This window comes from Danio rerio, chromosome 4, assembly GCF_049306965.1.
Source record: "Danio rerio strain Tuebingen ecotype United States chromosome 4, GRCz12tu, whole genome shotgun sequence".
Classification (NCBI taxonomy): domain Eukaryota; kingdom Metazoa; phylum Chordata; class Actinopteri; order Cypriniformes; family Danionidae; genus Danio; species Danio rerio.
Genome location: NC_133179.1, coordinates 42,824,948 through 42,848,758, shown reverse-complemented (window position 1 = coordinate 42,848,758; position 23,811 = coordinate 42,824,948). Strand labels below are relative to the sequence as shown.

General features: G+C 33.8%; 1 protein-coding gene and 2 non-coding genes across 4 annotated transcripts; 1 reads left to right on the top strand and 2 right to left on the bottom strand.

Moving 5' to 3' along the window:
- The first annotated feature begins 924 nt into the window (after positions 1-924).
- LOC101883431 (uncharacterized) lies at positions 925-15,609 on the top strand. Of its 2 annotated transcripts, none has more exons than XM_009300516.5 (6): positions 925-1,003; positions 1,953-1,995; positions 9,461-10,526; positions 11,570-11,725; positions 12,415-12,513; positions 13,185-15,609. In XM_009300516.5, exons 3-6 carry the CDS (start codon positions 9,480-9,482, stop codon positions 13,479-13,481), a joined length of 1,599 nt encoding a protein of 532 aa, XP_009298791.1. In that variant the 5' UTR covers positions 925-1,003; positions 1,953-1,995; positions 9,461-9,479; the 3' UTR covers positions 13,482-15,609. The 2 variants fall into 2 exon arrangements, with proteins under 2 accessions (XP_009298791.1, XP_009298792.1); XM_009300517.5 differs by lacking the exon at positions 925-1,003 and adding an exon at positions 1,049-1,197.
- A 2,552-nt stretch (positions 15,610-18,161) lies between these two features.
- Positions 18,162-18,280, bottom strand: LOC137493495 (5S ribosomal RNA). The gene has a single exon (XR_011013467.1). It is a non-coding gene; the product is annotated as a 5S ribosomal RNA (ribosomal RNA).
- A 58-nt stretch (positions 18,281-18,338) lies between these two features.
- LOC137493481 (5S ribosomal RNA) lies at positions 18,339-18,457 on the bottom strand. Its single transcript, XR_011013453.1, has one exon. It is a non-coding gene; the product is annotated as a 5S ribosomal RNA (ribosomal RNA).
- Positions 18,458-23,811: the final 5,354 nt, after the last annotated feature.

Below are 23,811 nucleotides of genomic sequence, written 5' to 3'. Positions count from 1 at the left end.
TAAGTAAGTATGTTCGACTCTGTCAAAAGCCTTTTCAAAATCTAAACTAATTAAAAAACCATTCATCTTCTTTTCTTGTAAATAATCTATTGTGCTTTTAATACTCATTGTTACATCTGCTATATCTCTCCCTTTTATTGCATTTGCTTGGTTTGATTTAATTAATTTAGGCATTACTTCCTTTATCCTATTCGCTAAAACTTTTGCTAAAATCTTTAAATCTGTATTTAACATTGTTATTGGTCTATAATTTTGTAATTCAGTTTTTGCTCCTTTTCTTTTATATATTAACTTCATTAATCCCATCCCCATTCTTTCATTCATCTCTTTACATTTAAAAATTTCTTTAAAAACTTCTTTAAGTATTCCTTTTAAAATATCTTTAAAAACAATATAAAATTAATTTCCTATTCCATCTATACCTGGACTTTTCTTTTTATTTAGTTGATTTATTGCAATTTCAATCTCTTCTTCTTCTATTTCTCTGTCACATTCTTTGTTGTCATCTTTTTCTAGTTTTACTTTTATATAATTTAGAATCTTCCTTTCTTTTTCTTCATCAATACCTTTTGCTTTAAATAGATCTTCATAAAAATGCTTGATTTCTTCTACACTGTAAAAAGTGCTACACCCACAAAGTAGATTTTACATACTTAAATTAAGTATAATCTAGTTTATTTTATTAGTTTAATACAAAAAAGTATGACTATGCTTTCTCCTTACCTAAAATATATATTTTTTTATGTAACAGTATATTTTGATCAAATTGAATGCAATTTATTTGAGTAGTTATTTGCAAACTGATGTTGTGTACAATAAATGTGTTAAAATTGAGTTGACTCAGACAATTTATTAGAGCAGCTTTCGATGTGGCAGGCTTGTTCATCAAACGTAATTTTAATAATTCGGCATTATCCATTTTTCACTGGCGGGCATTTTGTAGGCTGATGCAGCGTCTTTCTTTGTCGCCACGAGCTGTTTGCTGCAGGATCTCATTAACACGGTAAGTTTTAAAAACAAATTCTGAATGATTGGTGATGTAAAGCCACATGAAAACCGGTGATTCTGATAGGCAGGCGAGGTTCGTTCTGCAAATTGTACAGAAACATTAGTTAGCCCGCACCGCATGTCGAGCTAAAATGTCTGAAGTGTTGGTCACATAAGCCGCAGTCTGTTCGCGCCAATCTCATTAGCACGGTAAGTTTTATATTAAACCGAATGATTGGTGATGTAAAGTCACGCACAACCACGGACTTCGCTAGGCAGGCGAGGGTAATTGTGCAAACTGTACAGTAACATCAACTAACGTTAATGTTAACCCGTTCACATGGCAAGCTCAGATGGCTAAACAGTTGCGTGTTCATAAGAAACGATCGGATCTCATGGTAGGCTATGCGTCCGTACAAGATATCTACGGTAACGTTAAGGTAAAAGGTATAAACAAAAAATGCTAATGTTACTTAAGTGCTACCGTATGCTACTTTATGTTATTACAAACTAACAATTAAAAAGGGATCGTATTAGTAGGATCGAATGCGAAAGTTTAATTAACAAAGTGTTGTTGTCATGACTACAGAACAGATCACGGGCTAAGTTATGCCGTGGATTGGTTCGTTAGCTAGCTCACCAGACCTGTTAGCGTTTGCTAACATCATCGCAACTCTTGCTACATTGAGGATGGATAATTTAGTAAATACAGATATGTATGTTGTATGAGTTCAGGGTGCCTTTATATCATCAGAGATCCTGTTAGTATACTGTAGCATTACTTCAGTAAATTTATCAGATTTCTCGATTTCATTTAAATTCTGCACAGTAAATGAATTAGAGATTTTTGGTTGAAATCCTTTAAAACTATTTCTACAGTATTACTGCAATAACCCCATTATTTGCCAGTAATGTTTACAGAAACATTTTGACTTTATTCTAACATACTCTTTCTTGGTATTTAGATACTCAAGTGCATTACCTGGGGTCTGCGATCTTCACAAACAGGTGAGACAAAATTTAGAATAGATACAATTACAGCTATAACTATTTTCAGGTAAGTAAAACATATTGTGAAATATCACAATCAAGAGTCTGGGCTCTATAGACTTACATTTGATGTAAATCATTTTTAATATGTTTTTATGTGTACCAATTACCTGAAGGCATATCATCTGCTGTCTGTGTCCTGCCCACAACAAAGTTAAAAAAAAAGAACCAAATAGGGCAGTTTCTAATTATCAATCTTTTTCTAAAGGCTGACTGATAATTCTTGCTCACTGAACTGTCATTTGCCACTAAGATTTGCTCAATGTTTCTGTAATAAAAAGGATTTTACATGTGGTTACTAAAATCCTTCATGTAGTTAATTATACTCCACAATTAATAACTACCAAGCTTTTAAAGTGCATCATAAAAATGTGGTTTAAATTTTAAGGAAAAAATAAATTAATTAAATGTGGCTTCAGCAGCAAAGGACTACACTAATGCCTGCATGCAGGGAATTCATACAGAGACCCGAAATGGAGGTGATAGTGGGGGGAAAAAATGGGTGGAAGAAAAAAAAACTGGGTGATAGGAAAATATATATTTTTGAGTTTTTGCGTTCCCTTGAAAAGATGTTTTGCGAGGAAATGCAAAGTTGTTTTGTGATCCCTCGCAAAACTGTTGTTTGACAAACCCTTCCCGTTTACTTCATACATTTCAACCCTCCCATTTTTGCGGTGATTCTCCTGTATATTACTATTCTATCCCACTATCATCCTATCATATCAAGTAGTTTCCTGTATTTCCCCCACATTTTTAATATTGAAAGCACGTTTAAATGAATATAAAAATGTCTGCATTCACTTTCTTTCCATTAATACTGTGTGTCAATCATTGCCCTTCCTGTGTAATCTCTGAATCAGTGAATGCATGTATAAGCACTGACAGATCAGCTTTTATACATGCCATTTAAAGAGGAGTTAAAGTGCAGGACACTTTGGGATTTGGGTGTGTGTAAATAGACAAATACACTTAATAATATGTAAATGTATTCCTCCTGTATGTTTTATTTTAAACACAACTTATTCTCCTAAATAAGTACAAACAGTTACTAAAGTAATCGAATGCTTTCATTCTGAATCTGTGCATTCTTACAGTGACACATGTTAACAAAGAAAACAAAATCAGAGATTTTGGAAGGACAACGAACAACGCACCACTTTAATGGAAAGAAAGTGAAGGCAGATTTTTTTATATTAATTTAAACATGCTTTCAAGATTAAAATATGGGAGAAATATGAGAAATACGTAGTGATAGAATGATATTGGAATAGAAATACAAAAGTACAAAATACTAGTGCTAAAATACAGAAGAATCCAGCTCGGCAAAAACGGGAGGATTGACATGTATGAAGTAAATAGGAAGTGTTTGTGAAACAACATTTTTAGGAGAGATCGCAAAACATCTTTTCGAGGGAACAGAAAAACTTTTCTATAATTGAAAAAGATTCTATAATTGACAGGCAACCGTAATTTAATACATATTACACTGAAAAAGAAAAAAAATCACAGGTTTCATTAGAATTTGATGTTGTTAAAAGCAAGTGTAATAATGTATACACAACAAAGTATGTAGCTTTTTTAACATAAGTTTGCATGTTGCTTTACTATGTTTGGATTATTAATATTGGCATAACCTTGAGGGATACTTAACACTTGTAAACAAAGGGGAGTGTCCTGAAAATACTGAAAATAATTTTCTTTCTTATTTATAATCTGTAGGCAAGGATAAAATGAGTTGGCCATGCAAAAGGTGCAGTGATCACTTACCTACCAGAAGTGACATTTTGAAACATTATAGACTGCATCATGGAACCTTTGGTCATAGTCATTCATTACCATGCATTTACTTGGAATGTCCATGTTTTTTCAAAACTTGGAGTGGTTTGCATTCGCATTTGTCTCGATGCCATCTGGAAAGTCATACACAAAGACCTGAGATTGTCCTGTCCTTTACATGCCTGGTGTGTAGGACACAAGGGTTTCCAACAGAAAGAGAATATTTTGCACATGTTGTTCATCACCTTAAAAGTAATGTGACAGTTGAATGTGTGTTTCAAGGGTGTGATTTCCAAACCAATATTTATGGAACGTTTAAAGCACACAAACACAGGAAGCACACTCCTCATACTCAAAGCGATTTTAAAGAAACTGTTCTTTTTGAAAAGCCAAACCAGACACCAACTTTTGAATTAGATAACACTGGAGCCACCCAGGATGAAAATATAGATGAATGTAGTGGAGAAGGAACCAGCTCATGTGCACATTTTGTGCAAAAGGATGACAGGTACTTAATTGTGGACCATATAGCTTCTTTCCTGCTTAAATTGGAAAGTGTGCATAATGTCTCAAACAGGTGTATTGATGAGTTGGTAGATGAACTGCAGTTTGTGTCATCAGCATCCATGCCAATTATCAGAGAAATTGTTGAATCACACTTGAAGAAAAACAACTGTGTCATTGACAGCACAGTTGTAACCTCTTTATTTGAGGAATTAAATGAATCCAACCCCATAAGCATGGCTTTTGATAAGGATGGGCCACTGTCATCAGCTTTCAAAAGGAGACGGCACTTTCTAAAAACATTTAACGTTGTAGAGCCAGTTGAATATGTTCTTGATCCAATTAAAAAGAAGAGTTTTCAGTATGTTCCAATCCTTGAATCATTGAAACAAATTTTAAACAACAATGATATCAGAGAACAGTTTCTGAGAGATTATGGAAACACAAGTATTCCTGCACAGTACAGATCATTCCGTGATGGTGCCTTTTATAGAGAGAGTGATTTTTATTCTGAAGAGCAGAGAATCTGCATATTCCTTTATGTAGATGATTTTGAGGTATGCAATCCCTTAGGAACATCTCGAAGGAAACACAAGATAACAGCCGTGTACTGGATCTTGGGAAATAACCCATCGTGTTATCGCTCCACACTAACTTCAGTGTATCTAGCACTTTTGTGCAAAGCTAATGATATTAAGACATTTGGATATGCAGAGGTACTCAAGCCACTCCTTGATGACATAGCTGTACTGGAACAAGATGGAATTTTGATTCCAGTCATAGGGAAAACTGTCAAAGGGTCCATCTACTGTGTAGTTGCTGACAATCTTGGTGCACATTCACTTGCTGGCCTTGTAGAAAGTTTTTCAGGAACATACATTTGCAGGTTCTGTCTAGGAGAGCATGCTGACTTTCAAGAAAAGGAAGTGAGATCAGGTGCTTTTAACATTCGAACAAAGGAGGATTATTCTCTTCATGTCAAAACACTACAAGAGAACCCTGCATTACCACACACTTTTGGTGTGAAAAGGCCCTGCCCACTGTCAGAGAAGCTAAGCCATTTTCACATGGTTGAGGGGTATCCTCCTGATATTTTGCATGACCTTTTTGAGGGGATTGTTCCCATGGAATTAGCACTGTGCTTTAGTGATTTCATAGCCAAAGGATACATCACTCTTGATGAGCTTAACAACACAATCAAATCATTTCCCTACAAGTGGGGAGATAAGACAGACAGTCCACAGCCCATTCCCATTGCATTCTCCACTCGAAAAAGTATCGGAGGTAATGCCCACGAAAACTGGACCCTCATCAGGCTGCTCCCACTAATGATAGGTCACAGGATACCTTTGAATGATCCTGCATGGGATGTAATTATGTGTCTGAAAGAGATAGTTGAACTTGTGGTAGCTCCAACTCAAAGTGAAGCAAGTATATCATATCTTGATACAAAGATTTCTGAGCATCGACTCAGATTACTTGCTGCATTTCCTCAGGTTAAGTTGATCCCTAAACACCACTTTCTGGAACATTATCCAATGCTCATTAAAGTGTTTGGACCGGTCATTGGATTTTGGACTATGCGATTTGAGGGAAAACATCGTTACTTCAAACAAATTGTGAGGCATACAGGGAATTTCAGGAATGTTCTGTTTTCCCTCGCAAACAAGCATCAGTTGATGATTGCATACCACCTGCATGCAACTACAACCGTTCCCACTTTCAGTACTGCCAGAGTATCCCAGGTGCCTATAGCTGTTCTGCATACAAATGTACACAATGCAATAAGAAGAGTGTCGCCGGGTCAGACTAATGTACATCTTTCTAACACGGTTACAATTTATGGAACTACACAGCAAATTCATTGGTGTTAAATTTCAAGTGTTGAGGTAATTCAGAGTAAAGTGTTAAAATTCTAGAGTTAGATAAAGGTAAAATAACCCTCTCGGCGTTAGAAGCTGATTTGCCTCCTTGTCACACAGAGTAACATGTATCTACGTTTGTAGAAAACCCTTGTGTTTGAGAAACTAATCAGAGTGTCTGAAATCTCACCACACCCTCATTCACCTGGCCCTTAAATTAGTCAATTAGTTTAGTCCACTAGACAGAGTGAATAACCACAAATAAGTGATTTCAGACACCTGCTGTTGAACACCTGCTGTTAACAAGCACAATCACTGAAGGAATAAGAAATTGAAGGAAGAAATAAAACTACAGACACAGCCTCACACCAAACCAACTGAATTAAAACAGAGGATTAAACAACTCCATTAAATAACAGCATAAGCAGCTTCACTGATTACAGTTTGACTTCATTTCTGTAAGAATATTTTTTTTATTAAAAATATTTCATTTGACCTCACCATCATGGAGATCAGAGGCTGCTTATTTGAGCTCTTGAAGCTTTACTCCTATAGCCTAACGTTTCTCTGACTGTTATAGCTGTGTTTCTAAAATTCATTAGCTATAGCTAGAAAGATCAAGAGAAACTTTACTGTTTATGATTAATTGTTATAGATATAATTTTAGGTGTTTAATAAGTTGATTCATAAAAATATGCAAATATAGTTTATATATAAAACTGAAGGGACAATAATACTGGCAGTCTGCTGCTTTTCAGAGAAGATTCAACAATTAGGATGCAATTAATAATTAGAGTGTCATGCACTAAACATTCAAGCTCCAGCTTACTCATATAACACACAGACATCAAGAATCAACATATGAACCTCAACCGTGGTTGCTAAAAAAAAAAAAAAAAAAAAAAGCTGCATAGCTCATGCTGCAATGCATGCTGGGTGCCAGCATAGTACAAAGCTCCCAGCATGCATTGCAGCATTAATTAATTATGCAGCTTTATGTTCTTACAATCTCTTTCTTTTCCTTTATTTTGTGTTGTTTTTGGGAGGTGATATTTCAGTAGTGTTTTTTTACTTGATTTTTATTTTTTTGTTTGTCACCATTATTGAGATTCAAAGACTAATTGTTGATGTCAGTGTGTTTTTAAGTTCTGCCATAGATCAAACATTCTCATTGTAAATATTGGGTTTATTTTATTTTATATTATTGGAGCTTCAGTGGTTTCATTTATGTATATTATTTATCTCTCACACATAACTAATATGATATTGAATTAGAAAACAAGCAGGAAGGGATGGCTATGTTATCATAAAAAATCTCTAAAGACTGACACATTAATTTTCTTTCGGCTTTCCATGCTATATGTATAAATAGTGTAATTAACACTAACTATAGCAGCCAAAATAAAAGACATTTATAGCAAGAAGTTGAAGAGCTTGACTAAAGCAGACTCTGTCCTCCATCATGGTGACTTTAAATGAACAACAGAAATTTCATTAAGAGCTTTTGTTCACATGACAGAAATAAAGTCAAAGGTCAGTAATAGGTGAAGCTCCATGATGAGTTGTTTAATGTGATGAGAATTTTTTTAAAGATGTTGAAAAATAACATTTTTTATTGTGTAATTTGTTTTATTTTTATTGATTATTATTTTATTTAGAGTTTTTTTTTTCTGAGTTTATTTCATCTTTGGCTTGTGTTTTTCTGTCCTTCAGTGATTCTGCTTGTTAACAGTTGTTCATCAATAATTCTCAATCCTCCTTTAATTAGACACTTAATTGTCTCAATAACTTCATCACTGTCTGAGTGTTCAGCCCTCTGTAGTGAGGATACTAGTGAGGATTTTGCTGTGGAATTTAAGGCTTACGTGTGTTCGAATGAAAAATACAGACTATGGGATTTGTTTTTAACAGAAATATTCTGGAAACTGAATTTACGAATGTAAAATGTTGAAAACAGCAGATTACTGGCAACCACTGCTGCCAGTATTTTGACATACATTTAACAGATATTTTACACAATAAGAGTTTGCTAATTAACACTCAGGGTGTTAAAAATTTTAACACTTTCAAAAATGTTATTTTAACACTTATAGTGGTTCCCATATAAACACTGAGGGAGTGTTAATTTTAACTCTAAGGTAGTTAAATCTACCAAATCTAAAATTTGCAGTGTGAGATCGATAAAAAATACAGACTGTGGAATGTGCTTTTAACAGAAATATTCTGTAAACTGAATTTATGAATGTTAAAAACAGCAGATTACTGGCGAACACAGCTGCTGGTATTTTTCCGTAAAATCTAAAAATGAAAAAAAAGAAAGAAAAACAGCAAAACGGTTTTTGTGTCACCATTGTGGAGGATAATAGCGTCTCTGTTCAATTCCAAGATGAACTGAGAATATTTGATGTTATGCTGCATCTTCTTTTGTTTAAAGGTAACTGTGTAGTTACTAATGCAGTCAAAATCTGTTTGCTAATTGCAATCACACATGAAAACATTATTGCATCTAAAGACTTTACATTTTTTTGCACTAAGCTATGATTTTGTAAAATGAACAATGTATTAGTTCATGAAATATGGTTATTTTTTGTAAATTTATGCAGTTCTATAAAACTTTCATGTTTTTCACAAAAAGGTTCTGGCAACCACAGCTGCTGGTATTTAATCGGAAATTTAACAGATATTGTACACAGTAAGAGTTTGCTAATTAACACTCTCTTGGTATTGACAATGTTAACACTTTCAAAAGTGTTATTTTTAACACTTATAGTGGTTCCCATATAAACTCTGAGGGAGTGTTAATTTTAACTCCAAGGTAGTTAAATCTACTATCTAAAATTTGCTGTGTACATACTCTAAAGGCATGATTTTGGCCTATGGATCTACTGCTGGACTTCCAGACTTTATTGAAGTTCTTCAGATAGTAGTTCTGAGAGAAAAAGTCAATTTTATTGCTAGAGTATTAATTTCCTGGTATGATGAGCACGTTCGAGGATTTGAGCTGGAGAGCACAGAGCAAGTAGTTTTTGTAGAACAGAAGGATCTCACTGATGTCTGCCCGCTTTCAGACTACAAGATTGCAGTAAGGCGAATGGTGATGCTGAAGCGCCATATTTGTCTGGAATAGATACACATTTCATAAACTGTACCATTTGGTGTAGTTCAAGTGATGGGACGTATGTTTTTCAAGATTTTCACGCACATACAACAAAGAACTGTTGCTAAACAATGCCAGACTGAATGTAAAAATAACTAATATGCTGTTTTGTCTTGTTTTCAAGGCAACATTAGATCATCAAAATGGAGGCAGCTGTAAAGTTCCGTGTAATCCTGGACCATGAGATAAAGAAACTTTGTGTTCCTGAAATGCCACGTACAGTAAAAGAGTTGGAAGCAACCATAAAACAGACGTTTGAGATCTACGTGGACATAAGCCTTCAATACAAAGATCAAGATTTTGATGACTTCATTACTTTAAGTTCAACTGATGACCTGAAGGATAGGGACACACTAAAGGTAGTGTATGTCCCACCTGTCATTTTGCTAACAAAAGAGATTCCTGACCTTCAAACAGAAGATTGCTTTGTATCCAGAGCAGTGTCAGAAAATCACTTTGCGTGTCTACCATCCACATCAAGTGGCTCCATCTCTGCAGAATCAGATGACACCATACTACTCAGTCCCTGTAGCTCTGAAATGCACAAACCATGGCCAACAGAGTTTCCTATTCCAAAGTTTTCGTATAACACAGAGTTAGCGCTTCAGTATGGCAATGAGAACTTTCTCAGAGATGGTTCTCTTTTGTACAAAGAGAAGTCTTATCCTGGTATAAAGTCCAACATCCTGGAGTGTTTGGCAGAGCTCATATTTTCATACACTCCATACCCAAATGATGCACATCGATGTGCAGTAGCAGAGGCTCTCATAAAAAGGCATCCATGTTTGAAGGAGCCAGGCTCTTTCAATGGTCTCTATGGATGGCAGCAGAGCCTAAAGTATAAAGTAGGAAATTACCGAAGCAAACTTCGAATGCATGGGATTCCAGAAGTCTTGGTGAACTCTGTAAAGCGCAAATCTTCTGAGAACAAACAACCAGCAAAAAACATCAAAAAAGCTCGGAAAGCTGAGTTAAACTACCTGCCCCCTCATCCACCTGGGCAAACGGATGATTCCCTTGAGAGTAAGAGACTAGAGTTGACTTCTGAGAACAAGAAAAAGAATAACGACAGAGTTATAAATGAGTTGATGTCAAGTACCTTCAGTTTGAGAAGACAGGAGATTGTTGGTCAAGCCCCAGGTGTCACAGATCTTCTAGAGAGATGGCCCGCCCTCTTTAAACCTTCACAGGTAGGGTAAACTTAGCAAAGCCAACTAGCTAAAATCATTGTGTGTGTGTGTGTGTGTGTGTGTGTGTGTGTGTGTGTGTGTGTGTGTGTGTGTGTGTGTGTGTGTGTGTGCGTGCGCACATGCGCGCACATGCTTGCGTATGTTATCTACTTGTGTGTCTTAATAAATACACTGTAGTACGTACTTTCAGTATCTTCATGAATTATTAATTGTTCCCTACATTATACTTTACAAACTTCATGATGGTATGGTAAATGGCCTGTAGTTGTGAAGTGCTTTTCTAGGATGGAAAAGTAAATCTAGTTTAGCTAAAAAAAATATCTAGTATACATAGCTGTACAGTAGCTGTAAAATATGCTTCTTTCACTCGAATTCTATCACTGAAAAGTTTTAAAGAAAGTTTTTAATTTGCCTATAAGAAGCTGTTTGAGGTTCATTGTCTTACATAACAATACAACCGCACATTAGCTAAATCTTATCTTAACAGATCCTACACTTTTTAAGTAATAAAATCAACCGGATATACAAAATCTACAGTAGTCAACATTTCAAGTTCAATGAAAATTGACAAAGTTGTGCTAGGACAAGAATAATGTATAGTTTTATGTTTTAGGATAATTTTGATAAAAGCTTTTGATGCCTTTAAAATGTTGATTGCAGGACAAGAACGCTCATAATATTTACATTTGAGTGCTGATCAACTAAAAAAAATTTAACTCTGACAATTTTAAGAAAGATGAGGGGTGTGGAAGGAAGAGAGAGGAGGGCGGGAGAGGAAAGTAGGATATGGAAGGAGTGCAGAGGAGAATAGTACAGAAGGAGAAACAAGTAAACTGTACAAAAAGCTATAGACTTGACTGAAAACTGAATTTTATTCTTAAAAAATAAATGCATATTAAATATGTTCCTTAACTGCTTGACACAGTCTATCTTTTTGATTTGATAGGTAAAAAGCACATTTGCATATACAACTCATGTTGTTTAAATCACAGTAAAAACATCATATTTGGTTTGTAATTAAGATGATCTACGTCTGTTTGCAGATCTGTGAAGAGTTCTTGAGAATCAATGGCATATCACTTGAGTCAACATTTATGTCACAGCTGGACAGACATACCCCAAGGATGTTGTCACTTTTCAATGAAAAGGGAGGAGCAGTTGGTCAAAGAATCAAGGTCGAAATGATGAAACTCATCCAGGTAAGAGGGAAAAAAGGAACTTGTGTTTTCATCCAAATGTATTTTCTATTATGTACTTAATCATCAATATGAGAAAGAAGGTGGTGTATACAGTATGTGTTTGCAGCATATGTTAAAATAAACTGAGTGAGTTATTAAAGTCTAACTCATTGTGAGCACATTCATACTACCCATGAACTAATCAGTGGAAATGTATGTTTGAACATTCAGTGAAGTTACACTTTCTCTGTGTACTTCAGGTCTGTTGGTCTGTCTGTAATGGATATGCTGTCTGAATATATTTGTAAATGAATGAGTGATGCAATTCCCTGGTCTCCCTTTTTCATGATTGTATCTTGCTCCTAAACATTATTTTTTTGCTTATAAATAGTCAATTTAAACATATTTAAGAAAACTTTTAAGGTGAGAAATAGACTGTTCTTACTTGATTCATATTGTTAAATACAGCCTACTTGGAAAGATACATCTCAATTTTGTAATCTGTTCCACTTCACTTTAAATAAACAACATGCACCTATATTTTTCTTTATGATATGCTTGTGATTGTGAGATCTTGTAGTATAGTATTGTATAGTAGGATATTTGACAAGAATTGAATGATTAGTTTAAATACAGAGTGGATGTGGTTACAGATGTGGTTTGTGTTGTCATCCAGCTGTGAATTTTGATCATATTTTACTTTTTGACAGGATCCATCTGCCTCTGTAGACAAAAGGAGAGAAGTGGTTCTGAGATGCCTGGTAGAGTATATGGGAGAGAGACAAGAAGATCTCATCAGTGTCTACCATGTATGTCTTGGCCTTAAATCTACTTTTCAAATTTTTTTTTCTGTTTGTATTGATATTGTGTTGATATGGGGTAATTGCTTTTGCTCTTGAAGGATGGGTCACCTAAAACTAAATATTCTGTCATCATTTACTCACAATAACTTCAAATTTTTATTAGTTTCTTTCTTCTGTCAAACACAAAATAAATCAATTTGAAAAAAAGCTGAAAACCTTTAACCATTGACTTCCATAATAGGAAAAACAAATACTATAGAAGTCAATGGTTACAGGTTTTCAGCTTTCTTGAATATGTTGTTTTGACTTAAACTAAAACAACTCATGGTGGTTTGAAACCACTTGAGGGTGAGTAATTTTACATTTTTGGGTGAACTATCGCTTTAATGTGATGATCAAAGTAGTACAGGAAAGGAATATATATATATATTTTATTGTAATGTAAGCTTTGAACCAGAAAAATGCAACACACTTGCTAGATCATGATAGCATTGAAATTTCCTTGGTCTGCATTATTTTGGTCTCATGCTGTAGTCACAGAGCCCGCGGAGTATCCACCTTTATGAACAAAGTACAATGTATAATTTTTGTCTGATTTTTGTTCTATGTGTCTGCTAAATTCATCTCATTACCTGTCTGACCAAACTGACCAAATAATTTTTTGTCTCCACCAATAGAGCTGTGAGGAAACAGAGGTCCATGCTGAGCTTGGCAGCTGTCCACTGAAGATTTACATGTGCCATCAGCCCGACACGATTGGCATCATCATAGAAGGACAGCCCGTGGTCAGAGGTTTGCCAAACCTGGCAAAAGCATGCTGCCTACTTTTTGGACTGACATATGCCATTGACCTGAAGTATCCATCTAAACTGATGTATACGTTTGAGATTTACCAGAGGCTGTTTGTGGGATTGGACCCCATGCGTCCTAAGTCATCACCCAAGTATGCAAAACTTCTCACCAAATTATCTTAGATAGAATTCTTCGTGGATATGGCATTTTCTGCCATAATTTGAAAAAAAAGTTTACCAAATACCAAGTGAAACGTACTGTAATCAGAAAATCTGTTAATATTTGTTCAGGGTGATAAAAATATTTGTTTTAAGAATTTATTTTTTTATCTCAATACCCAGGTAACTCTGGCAATATAATTTTCTAATTTCCATTGTTATTTTCCTCTGTGTTTATTCTTCAGTGCCTTAAATTCATGTGGACTTTGGATCGTGTTCTTTGTCAGTCATTACCTCACGAGGTATATACTGTACACAGCAGTGTTTTGGCACAATTTGGGAGTTCTTAAAAAATCATAGTAGTTCAAATTATAGAAATACTCTATTCGTTTTTGACATTGTCAACGTTCCAGTGTGATAAAAGGTCATAGGCAATTTGGATATTTGACTTGACTGTTAAGAACAAGTTGAAAATGTATGCATACCAAAGTGTTTTTGTGTGAATTTGAAGCCACATTTATGACCCTTTTTGGCAGTCACTGTTAAAGATTACAATGGTTGACTTTCAATAAATGTTATGGTCTTCAATCCAACTTCTCATTTTTTCTTATTCAATAAAACTTGTAATTCTTATTGAGAGGAGAGTATGTTAATCTGTTGTTAGTTCTGTTCACTGTATAGTGCTTATAATACAGAAAGTATTATTTGTTTGAGGTTATAGCCAGAACTCAATTTAAATAAGTTAATTTATCAAATGATTAGGTTAATTTTACTAAAAACATATATTTTTTAAAACCTAATTAAAATGAGTACAGGTTACATATCGCAAACTATAAATAAGTTACCTGTATCAAAAAAAGTATGTTTATCTAACTGAGTAATTTTAGAATTATAAGTTAGCTCAACTTGATTTTGTTGCATTTGTTTTAAGTAATATTATAGAGTTTATTTTACTTAAAAAGGTCTTGAAGTTGTATCAACTTAAAACATCCGATGCAACCACTTGCCTCACTTTTTATAAGTTAAATCAAGGTAACACTTTTTACAGTGTAGTATTTCTGTTTCTTTTCGCCATTTTTTCATTTCTCCCTTTAATTTCTTTTCGTATTCCTGCTTTACCTCTTTGCTTCTCTAAATCAAAAAAGAATTTTGTGCATTTTTCCCCTTCTACTGTGTATTTAGATCTGCTCCTCAACATTGCCCCCTTATATTTGTCTTCTTCTAAATCTCGTAATTTTTGCTCTATTTCTTTGATTTTTTCAATATCTTTATTTTCTTTGTTTAATTCTTTTTCTAAGGATCTTTTAACTTCTTTTTCTGTATACTTTTTACATCTTTGTAGTTGTTATGTATTTGTCTTTTTTGTGCTCTGTTTTCTCTGTGTTTTTTCTCTCTCTCTCGCTCTGTTCTCCCGTATCTGCTCTCATGTATTCTCAGGTTCCGTTCATTGGTCCATTCAGCTGTCAGTCATTCCTCCCCGGTTACGTCACTCTTACGTCACATCCAATAAGCAAAGACCACCCGTGTTAAAAGCGCGCGCCAGACCACTCGCTCTTTCTTGCTTTCTTGCTTGCATTTTTCTCTTTCGCTGTTTTGTCGCTTGTTTGTATTTACCGCGTGCGTTTTGAAATAACCCCGTCTAACTGTGTTTGTTGTTGCTTGTTTCTGTGTGCACGTTATCCGTCCGTTATTCGTACATCGTTTTTAGTTTATCGTTGTTTACGAGGTGGACGAAGCGGACAGGTAAGAAGGTCACGTGACATACATTTCGCAACACTCAGGATTACTCTGCTGTCTAGTACACTAGGTTAGGGGCGAGCGCCACTCCTTGTACTTTTTGGATAGATAGATAGAGTAGATAGTTAGGACTCGGAAGATCTTCGTGTGTTAATTATACTGTTTTTCACATAGTTAGTTAGCTAGATGCTTCTGGGAAGTTAGATTTAGTTTGGGTTTTGTTCTTTTCATTTCTTTAGCGCCGCCCGCGTCCCTTCTGCCAGCTCTCTTGTTTTTCCCGTCTTTATTTGTTTCAGTGTTGTACATATTGTAAATAGTATATTTTTGCTTTACTTACTTTTTCTTTATTTTTGATTAATTCGTTGTTGTTGTTCACTTTGGGATTGTAAATAAAAGCACACATTTTTTGGCATTACTTTGGTTGTCTTTCCACTCATTCACTGTTTATATAAATATATTTTAATTAAATAAATGTCAAACCCCACACCCTAGACTAACATCAGGGGTTTGTAACAGTAGTACTGCGCAATATTTGATTGTGTATTTTCTTATTTGATATTTTGTGTTTTCCCACCATATCCTTTTATCTTCATCATACATTATATTTTCTTTTTCGTTCTCTATTATTTCTTTGATATTTTTAACATAATCTTCATTTTTTAAAATGGTTGTGTTTAAAATCCAAGTCCCTGGTCCTTTTTGTATGTTTTCTATATTCACTTTAAAATGCAAGAGCTTATGATCACTAAAACGGTTCTCTTCATACTGTATGTTTTCTATAAAATTTTCAATATTTCTAGTACATAAAATAAAATCTATTCTCGTTTGACATATAAAATTCCCCACTATTATTCTCCTTGAAAACTCTCTTTTTTCTCTATTCCTTTCCCTCCATATATCTACTAAACTATTTTCCTTTATTAACTCATTTAGTTCCTTTCTTCCTATATCCGATTTAAAAACCATTCCATCAGCCATATCTTGTTTTCTAAAAACAGTATTAAAATCTCCCATCATTATTATTTTTTATAAAACCTTTTAATACTTTATTTAAAACCTCAAAAAATCCTTTTTAACTTTATCTTCTGTTGGTGCATGTATATTTGCTATTATTAATTCATGTCCTTCATAGTTCACCTCTATTACTAAACATTTTCCATAATTATCCCTATACACAATTCTTTTAAAGTTTAAAACATCTTTCCTTATTAAAAAAGCAACACCTCTTCCAGATTTACCATCACCATTATTATATATAATATCCCCTTGCCACAACTTTTTAAAATCATCCATTGCATGTTCTTTCCAGTTTGTTTCCTGTAAACCTATCACTTCCTTGTGTTTACATTTCTCTCTTATTTTCTCAAATTTATCTTTTCCCATCAGTCCCCTTGCATTAAAAGACACACAGTTTAAAACCATTAAAATAAATAAAAATGAAATTAAAAACCTACACATCCTCATTGTCCTTCATCTCCTTCCAACGCTCTCAACCAACAACTTCTTCCGTTAAAAGAGACAAAGATTAAAAGCATTTTAAAATAGATAAAATATTTTAAAAACATCATTTTTCTTCATCTTCTTCCAGTCCCCTTAACACTTCATACCTATTTACATATTTAGCTCTGTTCTTTGTTAAAACTTTTTTCTTTGCCATGTCCAAGTTTGGTTTTACCTTAAAAGTTCTTCTTCTTAAAAATCCTCTTTCCACTTTGTTCTTATCCACATTTTCCATCCTTGTTTCTTCATCATTTGCCATTCCTTCAGCTTGACCAGTCTTTCTTAGTTCCTCTTTTTCCACCGTGCTTAAAAAAGTTTTAAAACTGTCCGATATTTCCATTTGTGACCACTGTCCATCTTGTCCTGATAACTGTACTTCATTCTCTTTATTTTCGTTTTCTCCTTCCTTTTTTTCATTGTTATTCATTTCCTCCTCCATTGTCCTTTCTATTGCTTCATTATCTTCTTCCCTATTGTTGTTTTCTTCATGCACCAGCCGGTCCTGATCTTCTCCTCCTCCTTCCTCTCCTTCCATCCAGCATTCACACTTGTTTAAAAAATTTTTACATTCCGGGCACCTGACAGTGATACAGTCTCTTGCAAAATGCCCCCTTTCCTCGCATTTGTAGCACTTGAATTCTGGACAGTCTTTCAGCATGTGCTCCGGGCTCATGCACAGCCTACAGGTCTTCACCTGATGGCTGTGCATCACCCTGAAGTACTGCGTCCCTTCTGCTGTTTCCATTTTTGTGCTATATGGCAAGGATGCCACCTCTTTAGGGAACCTCACTTTAAGGAACCTTGTTCCGTCTTCTATGTCGGTACCCGGATAAAACCTTCGTTTAATTTTAGATATGGGACAAACTCCCCAAGTATCTAATTTCTCCAGTATTTCCTTATCTTCAAGATAGACCGGCAGGTGCATGAAGGAAACAACAAAATCCCTATTATGAAGCTTTTTAATTTCACAGTTCACCCCATTTATCATCAGTTTGTCAGTCAATTGTTCACATAATTCCTCTGTTTCCATTGTTAGTTCGTACTCCTTTCCTTGTCTTGGTCTTAAAGCCAGAATTTTTCCATGTCCACACTTTTCAATCACCGCTTTAATAATATCTTCTGCTCTTACTTCCTGTACATCTTCCACATTAATGATAACTGTTGCCTCCTTTAAATACTTTCTTCCACCTACTTGGCTTTTCCGTTGTCCAGCTCGTTGTCCATTTTCCAGTCCGTTGTCTTTAACCATTCTTGTCTCGTCATCCAGTCCTGTTTCATATTCCTTTCGTGTCTCTGCATCCAGTCCAGGGTCGTTTGCCATCAATCCGTCCTTTGTTTGCTCCATAGCAAAAAACACAAGCAAAAAACCACCCTCCAGCCAGCATTTCCAGGGTGGTATGGCCGTAAGCGAAAGAGGCTGTCAAGCGTTGGCTATTTAAAGCAGCTGCCAAATGAAGCACTTCGAAAAGCTCACAGCACCTGGTATTCCCAGGCGGTCTCCCATCCAAGTACTAACCAGGCCCGACCCTGCTTTACTTCCGAGTTCAGATGAGATCGGGCATTTCCAGGGTGGTATGGCCGTAAGCGAAAGAGGCTGTCAAGCGTTGGCTATTTAAAGCAGCTGCCAAATGAAGCACTTCGAAAAGCTTACAGCACCTGGCATTCCCAGGCGGTCTCCCATCCAAGTACTAACCAGGCCCGACCCTGCTTTACTTCCGAGTTCAGATGAGATCGGGCATTTCCAGGGTGGTATGGCCGTAAGCGAAAGAAGCTGTCAAGCGTTGGCTATTTAAAGCAGCTGCCAAATGAAGCACTTCGAAAAGCTTACAGCACCTGATATTCCCAGGCGGTCTCCCATCCAAGTACTAACCAGGCCCGACCCTGCTTTACTTCCGAGTTCAGATGAGATCGGGCATTTCTTTTTTTTTTTTTTTTACTTTATTTTATATCAAAAATTAAAAACAGTTACATTCAGGTAATAATACATTTACATTATATAAAGCCATTTGAACATATGTATTCCCATTTAAAAAGTCTTTTTCAAATACATCAATCCTGTCATTCATGTTACAATAATAGAAAAGAGCATTAAGCAGTTCAGACATTTTTCTTTGAAACAATTTACACACAGACAATTTGCCATTCTTTTGTTTCACAATATTCCTTCTATTCCATATTACATTTCTTGCAACTGTTAAAAAGAAGTTTATGAACCTTGTGTTTTTACCTTCTGTTTTACAACCAAATAAAAATAATGTTTCCCATTCCTCATCAACAACCTCATTTTCAATCCCCATTTCATTTAACATTTCTTTAATTTTTCCAATCAAACATTTTAACTCTTTGCATTTAAAAAACAAATGTAATATACCTTCATCTTCTTCATTACAAACTTTACATCTTGCATCATTTGCCAAACCTATTTTACACAATCTCATTTCACTTAATAAACAGTTTTGTCTTAAAATGTAATCAAAATTCTCTAAAACGGGACTTTTCCACCAAGCTCTTAAATTTTGCCATATTTCCTTCTTTTCAATATTGGGATATAACCTTTTCCAGTACTCTTCTGCTTTGGGTGTTACAAACACGTCTTTACATAAACAAGAATAAAACATTTTCAGTATACCATCTTTAAAAGCATATTGATTTTCTTTAAAGTTTATCACCCTTCCTTCATCTCTGTGCATTTCCAATTTATTTTCTATAATTTCTTTCCATTCTTTTGGTATATTTTTTTTCAAGTTGTTAAGCTGCTTTTCAATAACTCTTTTAGTTTCGTTTTCATAGTTTTCTATTATTGCATCTTTTATTACGTGCGCCTGTACATAACCAGGTATCACTTCATATAAAATATCTTTAATTTGCTTTATTCCTGCATTAAACCATTTCTTATAAAAAATAGTATTATTCCCTACTTTAATGTATTCATTTAAAAACAGCGGTTGCTTTAAAATCTCGTCTTTACTAAATGAACAATCAATATGCTTTCTAAAATCTCCCCATGCTTTAATAACCTCTTTATAGAATTCTGGAACTTTATTCATCATATTCTCTTTGGGCTTCATCCATAATATATATTCTTGTATTTCCCCACATTTATTTAAAAAAATACCTCATCACATCTTTCCATACATGTTTTTCTTCTTTCCAATATTTATTTACAGTTTTAATTCTTATGCTTTTCATTCTGATTAGAGGATCAATTAAACCTAAGCCTCCTTCTTCAACTTTACCAATTATGGTGTCATACGCTATTTTGGAAGGTTTTCCATCCCATAAGAAATCTAAAACAATAGCTTTTATCTTTTTATACACACTCATTGGCAAACTCACTGTACCTAAAACATACCACATTTTTGATAAAAATAAGGAATTTAAAACTAAAACTTTCCCCTTTAAAAACAAACCTCTTAATTTCCAGAAATGTAATCTTTTCTCCATTCCCTTTAAAACTTCCTCCCTCATTAAATTCCTTGTTTCATTTTCATTTTCACCAACCCTTATACCTAAAATTTTCATATCAACTTTCTCCTCTTTAAATTTTATTTTTTCTGGTAAAACATTTATTTTTCCCATTCTCATTTAGTTTTTTCCTTATTAATTTTTGCTCCTGTTCCTTTACAATATCTGTTTAAAATTTCCTCTGCTTTTTCAATACTTTTAATATCTTTTACTATTAAAGTGGTATCATCAGCATACTGAAATATTTTGTGTTCCAAGTCTGTTCCTTTTATACATAATCCTCGTATTTGCGTTTCATTATCAATTGCTAATCCCAATGTTTCAGATACAAGTGTGTATAATAGTGCTGACATTGGACATCCTTGTCTTATTGATCTTGTTATTTTAAAATCTTTAGTTAAAAAACCATTTACTTTTATACAGCTTGTTATATCTGCATATAAACATTTTATCCATTGTAAGTATCTTTCTCCAAAACCAAATCTCTCCATTACATCCATCATATATTTGTGTTCCACTCTATCAAAAGCTTTTTCTAAGTCGACACTGATTATATATCCTGTTTCTTTTTCCTCTCTCATATACCATATTATATCTCTTATATTGTTTATGACATCAGTTATGTCTCTTTTTAAAACTGCATATGCTTGATTTGTTTTGATTATGTTAGGTACAACTACTTTCAATCTATTAGCTAAAACCTAAAACCTAATAATTTTTTAAGTCTCCTTTGTCTCCATTTCTTTTATAAATCATTTTCACCATTCCTTTCTTCATACTATTAGTTAACTCCCCTTTTTCATAAATATCACTGTATATTTCATTTAAAATAGGAATTAAAACATTTTTAAAAACTTTATAAAACTCAACTGGTAGTCCATCTATTCCTGGACTTTTCCCATTTCTCGACTGATCAATAGCTGTTTCTATTTCTAAATCTGTTATCTCACTCTCACACATTTCCTTGTCCTCTTTATTTAATTTTGCTGTTATTTTTCCTAATAAAAAATGTTCATCATTTATATTTACTCCATTTTCTGTAAATAGTTCCTTATAAAATCGTCTAGTTTCGTTTAAAATTCCCTCTTTGTCTTCTACAGTTTTCCCATCTTGTGTTTTTATACATTTTATTATAGCTGCTCTCTGTCTTGTTTTTTCTAATTCATAAAAGTATTTTGTACTTCTTTCTCCTTCTACAATGTCTTTAGCTCTGCTTCTAATAATTACTCCTTTACACTTTTCTTCTTCAATTTTCTTCAGCTTTTCCTGTAATTCTATTATTTTGTCAACATTTATCCCATTTACTTTACTCATTTCTTCATTCCATTCTTTTCTAATTTTATTTTCTTTGAATTTTTTTGCCTTTTGTATTTTTTCTGATATATTTATTGAGTATTCTTTTATTCTATTTTTCAGATTATCCCACCATAAACCTGTTTCTGTTTCAAACATTTCATCATTCACACTATTAATTATTATATTTTCTATATCCCTTTTATAACTTTCTATTTTTAACAGCTCAGTGTTGAGTATCCACACTCCTGGTCCTTTTTCAATCTCATTAAAATTAATTGTTATCCATAAAAAATCATGATCACTTTCACTATAGGGTTTATATAAAATTGTGTTAAAATATTGTACTTCTTTTTTCTTACATAAAAACAAGTCAATTCTACTTTGCTTTAAAATCCTATTTGCAATTTCTCTTCTTGAATACTCTCTTTTCATACCATTCCGCTCTCTCCATACGTCTACCAAATCACATTTTCTCATTAAATTTTGTAGTTCATTCCTCCCTCTGTCTGTTCTAAAATTCATTGAGTCATCTATATCTATTTTTTGCATGGCAATATTAAAATCTCCTAAAATAAATATGTTTTCATTCTTTTCTATTAGCTTATCTATTTCCTTATAAAAGTTATATTTGTCCTTTTCCTCATTTGGTGCATGTATGTTGCATAATCTAAAACTTTTCCCACCATACAGAACTTTTACAATTATTATTCTTCCATTAGTGTCTTTATAGTCTAATTCTACTTTCTCAAAAATCCCTCTTTTTATTAAAATTGCAACTCCTCTATTCTTTTCTATATTCCCATTACTAAATATTTCACCATTCCATAATTTTCTCATTTCATTTTTAATCTCATTTTCCCACTTTGTCTCTTGTAAACATAATATATCACACTTTTTTGTCAAACACGTTAATCTTTCAAACTTTTCACATTTGGACAATCCTCTTACATTCAATGATACCACACATACATTACTCATTAGTATAATTATTGGATAAACCAATAACCACCATTCATTCTGAGTCACTGTCACTTAAACAAATGTTTCTTGCATCTCCTTTTTCAAATTTTTTCCTTTCCATTCTTTCTTTAATCTCTTCTCTTCTTATTTTCTGCCTTTGTAGAACCATTTCAATGTTTAGGCCACTTTTAGATCTTGATTTTAAATCTTTTATCTTTTTTCCTTTTTCTTTTTTTTCCAGTCCATAATTCCCCCTTTCAAAATCCATTGCTCTTACCTCATTTATTGCTCTTATTTCATTGTCCTCAGTCCTTGTTTTCTCTTGTCTCTCTTCATTGTTCAGTTCTATAGTGTCCGCATCATTTTGTTCCTCAGCAAATTGTCTATTATTTGGGTCTCCTTCTTCCTTGTTTGCTCCTTCTCCCAGTTCCATTTCTTTATCCTCTTGCTCATTTCTGTCCTCTTCTGTATTGTTTTTTTTATTATTTTTTTTATTAAGAAATATTCATACAATTACAATTTTACATTTTACACATATTTGCACAAGATATCTCATTTCAAAAGCAGTTCATTGGTGGTCGATGGTCTTATTTCCAGGGTCCTTTCAGTGCTTTAAAAGAGAAATGTCCAATTCACAGTCCTTTAAAAACTGACATACTTCAACTGTAAAAACATTGTAAAAAACATCAACTTTTTCTTCATGATAAAAGTAATAAAACAAACATTGTACATACTTTACAAATTTTCTTTTAAAAATGTTCCATACATTTAGTCGCACTTTTTCCTTCCTCATTACAACTCTTCTTTCCCATATTGCGCTTTTCATCAACATTACCAGCAAGTTAATAAGCTTTTTGTTTTTACATACACATTCATTTTCCAAACCCCAACATTAAAACCTTATTCCATTCCATTTCTTCCTCCCCTTTTAATACTGAGATCATTTCTTTACATCTTTCAATAAAATCATCCAACTGTTTGCAATGTAAAAATAAATGTAAAAGCGCCTCATCATCTTCGTTACACACTTTACATGTTGCATCTTGTTCCATCCCAATTTTATGTAAAATAGCATCAGTAAAAATCACTCTGTGTCTAATAAAATATTCTAAGTTTGCCAGTTTTGTTTGTAAAAAAATACCTCTCATGTTTTCCCATATGTTGTTCTCATTTGTTATCTTGTATTTTTGCATCCAGTATTCATTTGTCAAAGGTTTCTTAAAAACTGCATCCCTAAAAACACAATAAAAACTTTTCACCGTACATTCCTTAAAATCATTCAATTTCTCCCCTATTCTCACATACACTTCCATTCCATCAACGTCATCTTCTTTATTTTTTAATTTTTTGAATCCATTCTTGAGGGATTGCAGTTTTAATTATTTGGTACTTATTT

What these genes read in the sequence shown, in the direction of transcription:
- LOC101883431 (XM_009300516.5), top strand. Translation starts at nt 9,480, where the DNA reads ATGGAGGCAGCTGTAAAGTTCCGTGTAATCCTGGACCATGAGATAAAG. An exon ending in AAATGATGAAACTCATCCAG is followed by an intron (nt 11,726 to 12,414) that starts GTAAGAGGGAAA and finishes ACTTTTTGACAG; the next exon opens with GATCCATCTGCCTCTGTAGA. An exon ending in ATCTCATCAGTGTCTACCAT is followed by an intron (nt 12,514 to 13,184) that starts GTATGTCTTGGC and finishes CTCCACCAATAG; the next exon opens with AGCTGTGAGGAAACAGAGGT.